Source organism: Embiotoca jacksoni, unplaced genomic scaffold, assembly GCF_022577435.1.
Source record: "Embiotoca jacksoni isolate LCO1_2020_lvr unplaced genomic scaffold, fEmbJac1.0.p SCAF_22, whole genome shotgun sequence".
Taxonomy (NCBI): domain Eukaryota; kingdom Metazoa; phylum Chordata; class Actinopteri; family Embiotocidae; genus Embiotoca; species Embiotoca jacksoni.
Window position 1 is genome coordinate 838,048 of NW_027185363.1, and position 15,597 is coordinate 853,644.

General features: G+C 42.7%; 1 protein-coding gene across 6 annotated transcripts; it reads right to left on the reverse strand.

Moving 5' to 3' along the window:
- Positions 1-13: 13 nt before the first annotated feature.
- LOC138202799 (neurabin-1-like) lies at positions 14-11,373 on the reverse strand. Of its 6 annotated transcripts, none has more exons than XM_069157072.1 (19): positions 11,002-11,372; positions 7,554-9,640; positions 6,736-6,868; positions 6,433-6,553; positions 6,222-6,326; positions 5,228-5,321; positions 4,983-5,135; positions 4,663-4,716; positions 4,031-4,131; positions 3,733-3,861; positions 3,449-3,536; positions 3,292-3,361; positions 2,956-3,092; positions 2,621-2,853; positions 2,343-2,408; positions 1,655-1,859; positions 1,334-1,432; positions 967-1,164; positions 14-656 (listed from the first exon to the last, which is right to left on the reverse strand). In XM_069157072.1, exons 2-19 carry the CDS (start codon positions 9,345-9,347, stop codon positions 417-419), a joined length of 4,020 nt encoding a protein of 1,339 aa, XP_069013173.1. In that variant the 5' UTR covers positions 9,348-9,640; positions 11,002-11,372; the 3' UTR covers positions 14-416. The 6 variants fall into 6 exon arrangements, 5 of the variants coding, with proteins under 5 accessions (XP_069013173.1, XP_069013170.1, XP_069013172.1 ...); XM_069157069.1 differs by having other exon boundaries at positions 7,554-9,637; positions 10,996-11,372; XM_069157071.1 differs by having other exon boundaries at positions 10,996-11,372.
- Positions 11,374-15,597: the final 4,224 nt, after the last annotated feature.

Consider the following 15,597-nt stretch of genomic DNA (forward strand, 5'->3'; position numbering starts at 1 on the left):
TGAGGCAACCGCAGGAAGTTTAAATAATTATTTATTAATACATTAAAAAAGCATTTACAGCAAATGCCTGCGTGCGTAAATCAGCACATTGTTATATATTAAAATCATTCTAAGGACAATTTATGGTTTACACTTAAAAAAAAAAAACACTGTTGGACAGTTAATCCTCATACACATTACACGCGAAATACAGAGATAGATTTGCTGTGAGTTTTAACTTTGGTGCTGGAGTTAACCTCTGCTCTGGTTTGAAGAATCCCAACTGGTTTTCGGTATCTTAAACGACAACTATTAAGATGGGAACAGTAGAGGATGTGTGCAGTGGCTCAATCGAAACGGGTTCAAGTGTATTCCTGCAAACACACCCTCGTGCTGCTGGCTGTTGGTGTGTCTCTGACTGCACGTCTGTCTGTCCTTCAAAGAAGCGACTCGGTTCTCACAGTTTTACCAGTGCGTCTGACTTCTTTTATAGACTTCTCCTCCCTGATCATCCATGCCTTCTCTTTCACTTCACCATCCCTGTCAAAAACTGCATTCTCTTTTTCCCCTTTTAGCCTCTTCTCTTCTTTCCTCTGTTCCCTCTCCTCCCTTTTCTTTATCTCCTTCAGCTTTTTCTTGAGGGAGGACCGGTCAGTTTGGCTGAACACACCCAGAGCCTGACAACAGAGAAATGTGAAGTCATGGATTCTCTACACATTCAGGATGAGCCTCCAACAAAAACTTAATTCAAATGTATACAAGAGATGTTAACATTTTTTTTTTTCCTCAACAGGTTCAACCCAGTGTCCTGAACAAATAACTGTAAATAATAAGGCAATAAAACAACTTTTAAAACATGTAGATCAGAATTTCCTAGTCTACGTAATGTGATAAAATGGACTTAAAATACAAAAATCAATCAAGCTTTGGCGACAACGTGATAAAATATTTTGTTTCCGTCAACTACATCTAACCGCATCGGCTCACCTTGAGTTTGTCACTGTCCATGTTGAGCAGCTGTGTCCCATCTACACCTCTGGCAGAAAACGCAGACGTGTATTGATCCATGTTCATGGCGACTAACCACAGACACACCTGCTGGTTGCTCCACTCCAAGACAGGCCGACTTTGCCACTGATTGTTGTTGTTGGTGGTGGTGGTGGGAACTGGGTTGTCGTCCAAGGTCTTAAACAGGACACCGGAGAAAGTAGCAGGAGAAGAGATGGACAGAAATGAAAGGGAACTGTAAGTAAAGAAGAGCACGCTTGACAAAACTGACGGGACAAAGAGGGCCCTGTGGGGGGAAAGATAGCAGCAAAAAGGGAAGAAGAAGGAAAGGGAAGGATAGACTCACCTCAGTGGAGGAAAAGGTGAAAGTGTGAGAGTGTCCAGAGAGGGAGTGATCAGAGACATGACCCACCATGCTGGAGCTGCCCACCGGAGAGCCAATACTCTGGAACCAACAGAAACAATCCTGGGCTGCCTACATATTTGGCATCTACAGCATGCTTACGCATATATGCTTGTTTTAAAAAGGATTTCTATTTGTACGAGATATCGAGGCATATTTAGATCAGACAGCTGTGAAAGGAGAAGGATATGATGCCGAGAAGACTGTGAGCCTAAAGTACATGCTAGCCTGCGTGGGGTCAGGTGCACCCTCTTCTTCTCTTACCTGATCTCTTCTGCCTGTGGTGGTCAGGTACGGCAAACTGCTGCTGGACACGGACCGGAGCCTCTCCCTGCTGCTCTCTGCTTCCTCTTCTTTTTCTCTCCCCCGCTCTCCGAACCAGGGGAAGGGCAGGCATGACGGCATGGAGGTGACTGAACTGGATGGAGAAACTCCAGTGGGCTCATCCAGCAGGTCGCCACATGACCCCCTGATGGAAGGCATGTTTTCATTCAAATATCATGCAGGTTTGTAGCAAAAAGAAAATGTTAATCAGCCCCTTTTTTTCAACTTCATTTATGCGAATGTATCAAGATTACATATTTTGATTCAAATTTTTCTCATCCATCTTTTGGGTGTAAAGTTAAACAGCATGTCTTATACTGTATGTTTAAAAAAAAAAAAAAAAGGCATAAACATTTTAGGTTGCCGTGTATTAAAATAACTTTCCAAGAGCCATTTCTCCTTTTGTTGAATTTCTAATGTGTCCTTTCGGTTTTTTTGGTACATAAATTAAAAATGCAAATAAAAGCAGGTGAATATGAAGATACCAAGTGAGTTTAAATACTGTGTAGTGTGTAAAAGTCAGCACTCGTATCATCTGACAATTTAACCTTACCGCTTATTTCTGTGCAAAGTATAAAACACACACACTGCCTGGTTTTATTTGTGTGGATGATTGATGTTATCACACCTGTTGCTAATAGACCTTCTGCTGTGTTTTCCACTTCTCCGTTTGCTGAGAGTCTTGCGAAGGCCACTGAAAAAGAGTCACTCCAGTCTTTAAAAGTGTCAGGAAAAAGCACAGCACCAGTAAACAGCTCAGTCAGTGCCATATTAGACCAGATGAGGCTGAAAGGCAATCTATACACTACTACGGCTTATATACTGAGGGACAAGTGAAAAAAGATTTTGTGTTATCCGATTAGGTTATGTTTCTATAAGTCAAAGAAAAAGACAGAAATCCTGCACCTGAAGTCAGGAAATTTTCTTTTGGACTTTCTGGAAGCTGAGGACTTGCATGGCGAGGGAGTGACAGTGTCAGTGATGTAGATGGGAGGTGTGAAAATGGAGCTGGTGGGAGGCTGAAGACTGAAGGTAGAGAATGAGGAGGTACTGGACAGGTCACTTCTGTTGCTTGGTACCACTGGGGGAGCAGACAGTGATTGGCTCTCCTGTGGTTTCTGGACTGCTTCTTCCTGCAGCTACAAAAGACACGCATGTGTGCGTGTGTGTGTGCGCGGGAGTTGGAAACATCAAATTTAGTGCGAGTCATTGCTATTGTATTTCTCAGCTCCAACTCTTACCTGCTTTCTGAAGCTCTCTCGCAGCTTGTCTCGTGAGGGTGGGTGCCGCTTGGATTTCTGGGCTAGTTGAGCTCTGGCTATGTGAGCGCTGGAGTCCAACCGTCCTGTATCAGGAATTTGAAGATACCAGTCTGAACCTGAGACACAAAGCATTTCAGCGCAGTAAAAAAAAAAAGCATATTTTCATTCAAGAAGTTTGAAAAACTATAATAAACTCAGAATCCATAAAAGTAATTTGACATCAGAAATATTCGTAGGCAGCAGCTCCACAAAGTCAAAGAGACATTCAGTCAAATAAGCGGTACACTCCGTTGTCACAGTGATACAGATGCTTACCTGTGACTGAAGAGTCCATTGAATGGTTATTTCTCTCGGGTCCAGCCTCTTTTCTCTCAAGCTGTGCCATCTGTGATAAAAAGTGTGAAACAATGACTACAGAGAAAAATGGCTTCAGTGGAGTAAATCCAAACAGGCTTAAGAAGTCTCCTCTCACCAGCCTTTCAACAGTCTCTCTGTGCTGCTTATCTCTGTCCTCCATTTCTCTCTTCAAATCTGCTTCTCTCTTCTCCTGCTCTTCCTCTCTGGAAAAAAAAAAAAAAAAACATCATTTGAAAAGCTTAATTCTGTGTGTGTGTGTGTGTGTGTGTGTGAGAGAGAGAGAGTGAGTGAGTATAATGCTCGCACGATTTTACTACCTTACAAAATACAGCCCAGGTAATTTTTTTTTTTTTTTTACCATAATCCCAACTGTGAGTGATAACAGGATTTCATGAGTACCTGCTCTGGTATTCTCTGACCAGTCTCTTGGCCTTGCTGTATTTGATCTCCAGGCTTTCTGATTGGCTCTGTGCATCCGCCAGTCGCTGGCTGACAACTCTGCACAGTGTCTGGGCCTCTTGCCAATACCTGACAAATAGAGTGTCACAAACACTTTCCAAACGAACATTATCATCTTCATTATGTTTATTAACATGACTATTCTACTGCAGCCTTTCAGCCTCACGTCTACTTTGGGAAAATACACTATGACATGTTCTTGAGAAAAATGGTCACAAATGGAGACAAACCACCGTACTTCTCTAGTTTGTCGGCTTTCTCCTCTTCATCCTCCACCCTTTGCTCCAACTCAGCTCTGTGGCTTTCCCAACATGCCTGCTGCTCCTCCCGAGTCCTTAACTATACATACAGCAAAAAAAAAAATCATGCGTGTCTTTAAATACATGTATGTAATAAATGTCATAAGCACAATAAGAAAGAAAGAGCATCTAGAAGAGATTTTCATCTTGGTACCATCACAAAACTGTTCCTAGCTGAGACCCTGAATATTGTCTTCTTACTTCAAGAGTTTTGATACAACAAATGAAGTATTGACAGATTTAACACAGTTGGATAGAAGAAAGCCAGATTTTCTTCTGAAAGGCTTTCACCAACCCAGTTATGTCACAGTGGTGATTACTTCAAGGCAAAGGCAGAAAAGCAGGGCTGACGTGGAGAAGTGTTGGAACGTGGCCCGTGTCCTAATAACTCCACATCGAGCCATCTCATACACAGTTAAATGGGTCAGACTGTTTCCGAATTTGGATGCAAAGGTGGTGTATCAAAGTGAGTACTGTTATTGGTTTGTATGTGTGAGTGAGTGAGTGAGTGTGAGATAGAGAGAGAGACAGAGAGAGAGAGAGAGCTCCAAGTTTCAACTGAGTGACCTACCTTTTCTCTGGCGTGCTGAAGTCGGGTTGTTCTGCTTCGTAGTTTTGATTGAAGCTATACTCACAGTCAAGAGTGGAAAAGCAAATACATGAATGCGTTTGGTTGGATTGCAATTAATAAGAAAGCATATACACTTTTAATAGTTTCACATATCAAGCAAACTTTATTACTGACAATCTTAAATACATACAAACACAGTACAAACTGAGGTGAAATGTCTTGAATTTAGTTTTGTCTTCTACTCTAAATACCTCTGTGAGTGTTAGTATTTTTGTGGTTTGAGAGTATTTTTCTTTTAAAAAAAATTGAGGGCAAAGTACCTGCTGGTATTTGAGGCAGAGCTGGTAGCTTTCCAAACTGGAAAGAACAGACACATCCTCCTCCTCTTCATCCTCCTCCTTTTCTTCATCCACCAACCACTTCTCTGACATGCTGCCATCACTTTCCTCTTCTCCGCTGCCTCCTCTTTCTCTCTTCATATATTGACAAAGACAGAAAAACAGTACAATAAATATTACAAGCTATTGTTACGATTCAATCACTGCTCTTCTGTAAGAAAACACACCTTCATGGTTTTTGTTTTATCCATTTCCAGGCTTTCATTGATAAGCCGAGCCACCTCGCTTTCCACCCCCTCCTTCTCTCGACCAATCAAAAACCTGCAGCAGAACACAAAAATCAGTCAAAGCTGCAAGCAATTACCTGATCACATAACACTGAAGCAGATCTTTTTGTGAGACAGACGGCAGACATTAAGCACAGGTGTTATCAATAACATCAATAATGACAGTGAATCATATCAGGGAGGGATGGAAATAGAATTCAGCCTAATAACTTTTATTAGTTATAGTAATACTATAGTAATACTATGGCAATATCTTATATTATCATAATGTTGGTGCATTCATAGACACTCCAATATCCCACATTTTTGAGGTGTGAAAAAGCATCCCATTCACAAATTTGGTTTTGAGACAATTTATAGAAAAAGATCTGTTGTGAAAGACAAAAACAGTCTTGAAGTGAAAATATTGATGTTAAATCCGCTGTTGTCGTCATTTCTGCGACACTAATGGAGAGATTTTTGTTGGTATGTAAAAGGCTGGAGACAATGTAAACACTATGGCACACTTACGAAAAATTGGCAGTAATGTAAAGTATATATTACGTGATTCACTGGTTAAAACATGCAACTTCCCCAGCATGGTCCTTTAAAAATACATCTGTGAAGTTATATTTATCACACTACCACTCCTTCATCTTTAAATAACTCCAGTTCTGTAGCTCACTTTAAAAAGTCTCAGAAGACTCTACCACTGATCATTTAGACAGTTTTTGAAATTGTCATATCAAACATGAGGCCAAAAATATACAGTGATGCCCAGGTTTCTAAATAAATCGGTAAAGACTATACAGAATGTTAAGCCATTCCTCCAAAGTAACAGCAATCTACAACTACTGTACAGAAATCGTGGGACAGAGGAACAATTCAACATGACAACATCAGCCCCTTAAAAAAAACATGAACACCATCGTTGCACCGTTACGTGGTAACTAACTTGACGAGGCCTGATGTATTCTTGAGGATCCTGGCTGCAAACAGCTGAGACACTCCAACCAAACTGACTCCATCCACCTCCACTATCTGATCGTTCACCTGAATCCTGACACATACAAACACATACAGACAACAGAGAATATTGTGTGTCGGTCATTGGTCTCTTTAAAAGAAACCAGTCAATCAAAGAAAAGATTAATGTGGAAGCTGACCTTGCATCCTTCTCTGTTGCTCCTCCTTCAGTGATTGTCTTGACAAAGATTCCCAGTTTTTCCAGTCCTTGGTCGGCACCTACACCCATTCCAATGATACTGATGCCCAGTCCATCCTCTCCTAGAGGAAAACGAGTAGGTAGTTAAGGTATTAGGAATTTATTCTCATATTAATAATGTTAATGTAGATATGACTAGTTGAATCTTTTTTTTCTTTTTTTCTTTTGGCTTTAGACATTACATCCTGAAATGCATATTGACACCAAACAGACAAAATAAGAAGAAAAGAGAGCAGATACAAACCCTTTTCTATCTCCACTGGAAAAACGTTCATCCTCTCCACTCTCTTCTCTAGCTCAAACTCAGCTGAGGCGGACACAGGGTCAACATCCTCGTTGTGTCTGTCGTACGTTTCATTAGAATACATGCTGTACACCTGGAAAACACCATCCAGTATACAGTTTGAGCTCCTGAAATGGCCTCAATACAGATTAGCACTGTTGTCAAATTTAGGCCTGTTGGAAACACTGTTGTGTTTTCATATCTAGTGCATGTGTTCACCATGAGCAGACCATAAAGAGAACCATCTGCAGCTACTGACACAACAAGACACTGTTTATGTCGGCAAATCTGTCAGTGAGCGTGTGTGAGAGTCAGAGAGCGAGAGCTTCATGGAGCGCAAAGACATGAGCAAGCGTAATTATAGGATTGCCAAGATCGCCACACACACACACACACACACACACACACACACACACACACAACTTCCTCGTGACAGTCACTGATACTACACTGACTGCCACTACAACTGTTTGTTATGAATTGATCCAGATTAATACCAGACACATCCACAGGATTTTTTTTTCTGAAGGCAGCTCTGAGCCTGGTGCTGACAGAGTGAAGCATGTGGGATCTTGCTTTTCCTCCTCCCCAAATGGATTAGAAACATGGCTTTGGGCTAACACTTCTCTTGCATGGATGCAAACAGCAGCTGGAACTGACAGTTGCACAAATCTACCAGAAAGAGGTTTTCTGAGAGCGTGACTTTCACAGACAAGTGCAGCTGTCAATGAAAGGATCAGTGACTGCTGGAAGTTCACGTTTGTATCATTTGTTCCTACCTTGATCGGCGCCGAGGAGAACCTGACCTTCTTCTTTTCAGCTTTCGATGCTTCCTGATGCTTCTGGTCTTCCACTTCAGGCACACCAGGAACTTCCTCACACTCCGGTAAAAGCTGATTCTCTGCATGCAGAGAATTTTCCCAGTCCTGGCTTGGCGACACTAAAAGCTCTGGATGGGACTGGGCTTCCTGATCATACACAAAAGCCTTGTTCTCAATCCCACAGACCACTGCATCTCCTGTTGCCTCCTCTTGGCCTCCTCCTACTTTTCCTCTGCTCACCACATGCTTGACCTCCTCTGTGACGAGCTCCTCAGATGGTGTACCATCTTCTCGCTCCCTTTTCTCTTCTTCATTTTGTCTACATTTCTCTTTTCCTTTCCTCTTCCCCTCTGCTTTCTTGTAAACATCCTCCTCTTGCATGATGACCCTCTCTTTCCCTCCAACATCTGTCTTCTTTTTCCTGGTGTCTCCCTGTTCTTCTGTTGACTTCTGCTCAGCCTGTGCTATAAAATGCCTATTCTGCTCCTCCTTTTCACCCTCCCATTGTTCATTCACCTGCGGATACTCGTCTCCTCTGCCATCCTCAGTAACTCTTTTCCACTGCAGGCCCGCTGATAACTCATTCTGGTGTTCTTCTGGGGAAATGAATGCTCTCAGTCTGGGTGTTGTTTCCACGCTGGGCTCCTCAAAAACATCATCCACTAGGGCCTCCTCACATTCTCCTTCAACTTTTTTCATGCACTCTTCCACCTCCCCATGAAGCCAGTTCTTGTCCTCTTTCCGCTCCTTCTCTTCCTCATTCTCATCACTTTCTGATGACTCATTCTGTATGTTGACTAGTTCTGCCCTTAATGTCTCCTCAGGGGTCAAGCAGGGATCAAGAGTTCCTCCTTCTGCCCTCCCTTCTCCTGTTTGTGATGCTGTGGTTTCGTCTTGTATGTCAAGATCGTAGGGACATTTGTTGGATGTTTCACCGGGGACATCCAATACAGCAGATTTAAGGTGCCTTGTCAGTGATGCTGGTGAAAGAGGCTTCAGCGAGGACCTATTTATGCCATGGTTTGTGGATTTTTCTTGATCTAAACCATCCTCCTCTGTGTGCCTCCTTTTCCCACTTGTCTCTTCCTCCTTATCTACCTGGTTGACTTCTCCATTTGCCATCCCCTTGTTTCCTTTGCCTATCACAGGTTTTGAAACCTGCCCTCCACCACCTCCAACCTCCATCATATTGGTCTCAAACAACCTCCGGGTTACAGAAAACTTCTGAGCCAGAGCAACTCGGTCGATATCTGTTATTTCCTCTGCTTGGGATGGTTTATCTTGCAGAGAGGATTCTGGGGTAGAAATGCTGGTAACAGTGCTCAGAGCAGATGAGGAGCTGATGACTGAACGTCTGGATCCAGAGAAAGGTGAGGTCTGGAGCTGCAAGCTAGGATTTTGAGTTGAAATGAGGGGTGCGGAGCCAGAACTCAGCACTGGATCGCTGTCTTGTCTCAACTGCTGGCTGTCCATTTGGAGGAAAATGTTATCTCTGATCTTGGTCCCCCTGGTGCTGTTGATCCTACCTCTGCTGCCTGTGGGGTCGCTGGTGCTGGTGTTGGACACTATGGGATCAGATAGGCTGGGCAGCAGCTTGTTTGGGTGCACAGCCAAACACTTGGCAGCAGCAGCTTTGGTCCCGAGCTGTAGACTGGTCCCAGTGTCAAATGAGCATTTGATGGCGTGGAAGTCGGATTTGTAAGTTATCCGGTGAGGGGAGGCACTTCGGCCTTTGCTGTCCGTCCGCATCATTTGGGAATGGAGGTTTTCTGAAGTGAGAAAAAACTGTGGAGAAACTGAGGAAGGAGCTTGTCACAGAAAGCACCTGAACAAATGCAGAGCAGGTAGATAGTGTTTGAAGTTTTGCTGGTACAGTGGAATGGTTGCAATAAGGAAAGTAAAGCTTGATCATAGAGCTGGTGATTTAAGGGTTCCCTGCATTTGTCTGATGACAACAGGAGACAGGCTCGTGGTCTGGAAACTTCAATGGCAACAGGTAGTCTTCAGATGTAGTTTTCGGTTCACATCACCACAGCAAGGATCTACTAGGAGTGGATTCAGTTAGTTCACAACACAATCCAGCAGGTTAGTCAAATACAAGCCAATATCACAAATCTATACCTCACAGGGCTTTACAATCTATACAGCATACCTCTTAGACCCTCGATTTAGATAGAGCAATGCCAGAATAAATTCAACAGCTCCAAGGAGTACTCACAGTCACTGTGCAATTGGAAGATTTTCTATCATCAGCACCGTCAAAAAACACAAAACGTTGCCAGTAAACGTTTTTATTAGAGTTGTTTGACACACAGGTATTCACAATTAACTTGTTCGCAGCTCCCTTTGAAAAATTGCTGTTTGTTTACGTGCTATCGGAAAATAGAGGACTAAGGAATTATGCGCATTTTACACCACTCATTGTAATAGACAGTCGGTTTCATTTAGCCGATACTGTTGTGATTGTTATGACATTATTTGTCAAACGTAAATAGGCCTACCCAAAGCTGGTAGAAGACGCATTGTTGTTGTTCATCCAACCTGCAAAGTTAATTAGCAAAATGAACTGAGGCTCAGTGTGACGCCCTCCTTTCATTGTAAGGCAGGCTAAACACAATAACGTCAGCCCTGGTTTTGCGACATAACTAATAATGCAACGACATTGTTTTGTGAAGTTAAACTTAAACACGCAAAACTAAACCTCAAGGGCGAACACAGCAGTTTACCACAACACCTGAAGGCACCAAATCTCATCAACCTAGCTGCATTGCGCGCGCAGTTTAAAGGTCGTGGAGTCCAGACACGCTGAGGGTCGCCAATCAAACTGTCAGCTGCTAACAAAATAATGTACCTGTAAATAATAATGTTATCTTTTTTCTTTCCACTACACTTCCCTCAAACAATGTCGCCCTACCTTAGACGGTGCTGGTTGTTTGCGGTCCGTCGCTGCTGACGGCTCCCTCGCTGAGATAAATACAGACAGATGGCGACTCATGTCTCTAAATACTGTAAATGGATTATCCCCCTGTAATCCTGTGTAAACTACTCCAGTTACTGTGAAACACTGACGGTGAGTGAGCACCAGCGATGGGTCAAGTTAGCTCGCATTTGAGGAGCCAAGTGCAACATATGTGCTCTGCAATGTGTTTTATGCTCATGAGGAAGTCTCAACACTTTGGTCACTAGATACTTCAGCCTGTTACGCTCCACCATCGCCATTGGAAAGGACCATTTCGAGGCAAATATCATGCTAATGATGCTATCTGTCACAACACACTGGTTTTGTTGCTCATCTTTACTGTGTGTCTCCAAAGTGGCCAATAGTTGGACATTTTTGGAGGATTTACGACGTTATCTTAAACTTCTGTTAAGCATGCAGGTCATTGGTACACGCACTTACCTTTACCTGTTTCTCATCATCACTGCCAGCGTTGCTGTCGGCTGTACAAACCATTTAACAAGAGCCTCTCCGAGACTCAGAGGGAAGCTTCACCTGTGAGCATGATGCAGGTTAGTGCAGTCAGCCAGATCTCCCACTATCTACCTGAGTGTGTCTCTCTCTCTGTGTGTGTGTGTGTGTGTGTGAGGCAAATGATAGCAGTGATGCAGCACCTGCTGATGTGTGTGTGTGTGTGTGTGTGTGTGTGTGTGTGTGTGTGTGTGTGTGTGTGTGTGAGATGCCAGTGAGTGACTCGGTGCAGTACCTATAAGCCTGTATGTCTGTGAGGCTGGCTTGTGTGGCAGATGGACAGGACCGGACCGGACTGATCCACGCAGAGCTGACGAGTGGTTCTGCTCGCTGTGACCTGGATCTGACTGGAGACCATTGTCCCAGGTGGCACTGGGACCTAGTTGATATAAATACTATCCAATCACAAAAGCCTTCTTCTGAATGAGGCTAACCGAGAGAGGGAGGGGAGGGAAAGTGAATTGAAATAGAGATGGAAATTGAGGTAGTGATGTCAGGGTGGGTGGCAAAGTAAATTTGGAGAGGTAGAAGCTGCCAGAAAGTGAGTGAAGCAGAGTAGATGAAGACAAAGAATGAGTGCAGAAATTTAACCTGGAATATAAGAAGAAGTCGACATGTCAAAGACTTAGGGAGGGACAATCATTAATGGAGCCGCACAGGGAGAGAAAACAGTAAATTACAGGTATGAGGTGTGAAGTGGTATAACAGTATATCCTTTCCATTATAATCAGCAGTATTTTTGATTCATGGCAGGTAAGATGAAAAATACAGGGATCTGTGTGTGTGTGTGTGTGTGCTGACACAATCCTCCCCAGCTGCAGGTCACCTTGTCTGAGTTTCTGTTCTTCCCTCCTGCAATTTGGACACTGTGATATTCATATTGACACACATAGATATTGGGTTAGTGCACAGTTGTAGTGTTGAGCTGGCGTGTTGCAGGTGCGGTGATGGTGGGGCTGCAGGAATCAACCTGTTCCCCTGTTGCTAAGTCACACCTTCTAATGAGAGATAACAAATCGGTGCCAGTCCCTTCATGCAAGGCAGGAAGACACAGATTTGTCACACACCAGCACATTTTTACTCCTGTACCTTTTGATTTTTATTAGAATCTAGCGGAGTTTTATTGCTTATCACAGATGCTGTGCATTAGTAATGAGTACACAGTATGTCAAGTGATAAGCAACAACAAACTGCAGCACAAGAATATTTGAGATCAATATCGCTGACACTCATCTATACTTAGTACACAGGAGAGCACTGACAACTTTAATTTCCACGCAGCGGATAGCTTGGTTACGATTGTTCCCAAAAAGGGGATTTGTTTATGTTTTGATGTTAAAAATATACGCTGGCTGGTATATCACTCTTTGATATAAAAAAATAAAATAAAATCCTCGTGGCTCTACCTTTTAATCCTGTTTTAATGAGCTGCTAACACTTCACATAAGGACAGATGCTGTCTCTACTGTCTGATATGATATCAGATGTGTGTGTGTGTGTGTGTGTGTGTGTGTGTGTGTGTGTATGTCTGTCTGAGGGTGTTGTCATGTAGGCTGCATTTGGCAGACAGTCATGCCCCATGTGCTTATCTGTTCAGTCAACCATATTTGTTTCCCAGTTTCATGAGGGAATTGCACTCAATCCTCTGAACATTTAAATGCAGCCACAAACACACGCACATTCTCTCTCTGTACTTGACGAGCAGTTTAAATGAGCAAAACATGATTTATCAGTTCTGCTGCTCTGCAAACTTGGTTTATATGGTGCCGTGACGTTGTCTGACATTTCCCTGAAGTGGCCGCTTTTACAGCTCAGGTGTTGGTTCATTTGTCAATAAATCTATAAATTATACTGCCACTCTGTGTCTAGAGGTGTGTACTGCACATTTATTATTTTCACATCAGTAATAATGATCCAATCATGTGTTGATAGAATTTTAGTGACATACTTATGGGTTCAGTTTTCATCAGGGCCAAACATGATAAAAGCTGATCTTCATTATGATGGAATGTGCTTTGGAAAGAAGCTTCAGCATTGATATGTTTGTCCTGCAGAAGCCTCAAATGTACATAAATATTTATGTTTAAAAATGTTTGTATCTGCTTGATCAAGAGAAATACTTCATGAGTGAAACATTTTCTTAAATAACACATTTCAATCAATCAATGCACAAATATATAGATTCTTCATTATGCTGTCTATACACTGATACTTCAACATTGTTTCTTGATGAAATTCACTGTGTTCTTTTTGTCTTTTTTTATGCAGTTGTAATCTAATTTTCTACTCATTTTTCATAGGCCATCTTCAAAATAGACCATCCACCTCTGTGAAACATCTGGCCCGGACACACACGCACTTCATTCTAACAGTCTGCTGAAAACTTGCTCAATCCCCCTGCAGTATTACAGTCATGCGTGCTGAAGTGCCATTTCAAACAGATGCAGGAAGGCAAGCGTAAACATGCACACACAGACACACACACAGACACACACACACACACACACACACACACACACACACACACACACACACACACACACACACACACACACACACTCAAAGGCAACAGGTATGCATTCTCACACTGTAATTCACCTGATGCAGTAGAACAAATTATTTTAATGTGGTCAGTGTGCAGGATGAAGGGAGGAGTTTGAGATGCAACCAGAATTCTCCGGCATCCCTCTTGCCTCATTTATTCTTTTATTCATGTTACAACCAATCCCTGCCCTCCTCTTCATCTCTGACCTGATATGCTTTTCCAGCACAGATAATGACCACAGAGTAAATTCCTCACCGCTCTCTGTTATCCTCTCCCTGTTTCCACATATGCATGATGGGATAGACTGTGTATTGTGGTTTTGCAGTGTTGAGTGCTCCACAGCTCCCTGCTACTCCTCGTTCTCCCGTCCCTTTGCTGCGGTGGCTGTGGTCATCCTGGCGACAGGCTGCATCTCTGCTGCTGCTTGCCTCTCTCTCATCACTTTGGTTGAAATAAAACAACATAAACTAACGCTGCTTTGTTGCTGTTTACACTCCCATTTCACAGGAGACATCCTTCAAGGCCACAGCAGTTGTATGTTGCACTGATTTTTATTTAAGTCGTATCAAAGCTACAGAACACAGAAGCAGCACTCATATGCAGCTTGTTTATGCCATCTGGCTTCTATATGCTGGGCTCAATACTGACAATGGTCTGATTTATCTCCTTTCTCATTGCTATGTCAATCATTGTGTTACTTTGGTCAAGAATATCGATACATATTGTGATGTGTCCTTGGTCATGTATAGATATGTTTATGAGAGATCACATATCTGGTATTATTGTGATACATCTAAAAAGTTCATTCTGTTCTTCATGTATATTTATGCTCCTTCCTTTTTTTGCAGGTTGCAGGCCAACTCTGTTGTTTGCTATCCCACAATGCCAGTAAGGTAACATATATTCCACTGAAACTGAACAGGTACAGAGGTTTGCTTCTACCGCAATGATGGAGTGTGTTAAGATGAAGAGAGAAAATTATGCTCTAAATCTAAAGAGCTTGCAGACATCTTCTGTTATAGTATCTAACTGTACTCTTTTATCCCACCGGGATTTCAGATGGCATATCATGGCCTGGTTTATCCAAATTTGTAGCATGCCAGCAGCATTATTTTGCACCACCCATGCACGAGCCTGTCACAGTCCTGTAACACTTACAAATGTATCTGCAGATCACAATTTACAGTCTTTCATTAAATGTTGCCTACAATTGCCATCCACAAATGCAGCATCCCAGTTAGTCTGGTAAATGGTCTGCAATTATATAGCGCCTTTTTACCTGGAGGTTTACAAAGCCCTTTACAAATTGTACCTCCCATTCAGGCATACAAGTGCAGCCATGCAAGATATGGGGTTCTGTTTCTCCCAAAAATATGTCGACATGCAAACCGTCTCCACAAATGTTTGTGTAAACAGTTACAAAACATTTGTCAACATCTATTTAACTTCAAACTGTTCTTGTTGTTGTGCGTGTCATCCTGACGTATCGTCCTCTCTTTCATTTGACTGTTATAAAATTCAAAGAACTCTTCTTGTCGTTTGACGAGCACCACGATGACGTCATTTTCAAGTTGGATATTTGACAGACATCCAGGCCTCAGGACAGAATGTGTAATCACATGGCATACTGGGGGATTACAACAGGGAGAGTAGATTTGAGATTCATAACAGTCAAATGAACGAGAGGACGACATATCAGGATGACACGCACAACTACCCGGTCAAACAACACTTCTGGATGACATGTACAACAACAAGAGGATCCATGACGTGACAGAAGTGCAGTTCAAAGTTGAATTGACATCGACAAATGTGTAGTCACATGTTCCATTGACATAGACAGTAGACGGTGCATATTTTCTGCACAAACGGAACCCCATAGCAAGTTGTCTGCATGTGACCTGGAGGAGTCGGGGATTGAACCGCCAACCCTGCGTTCAGTGGGCAACCTCTACCATCTGGCAAACTATGGCTCAGATGTTTGATTT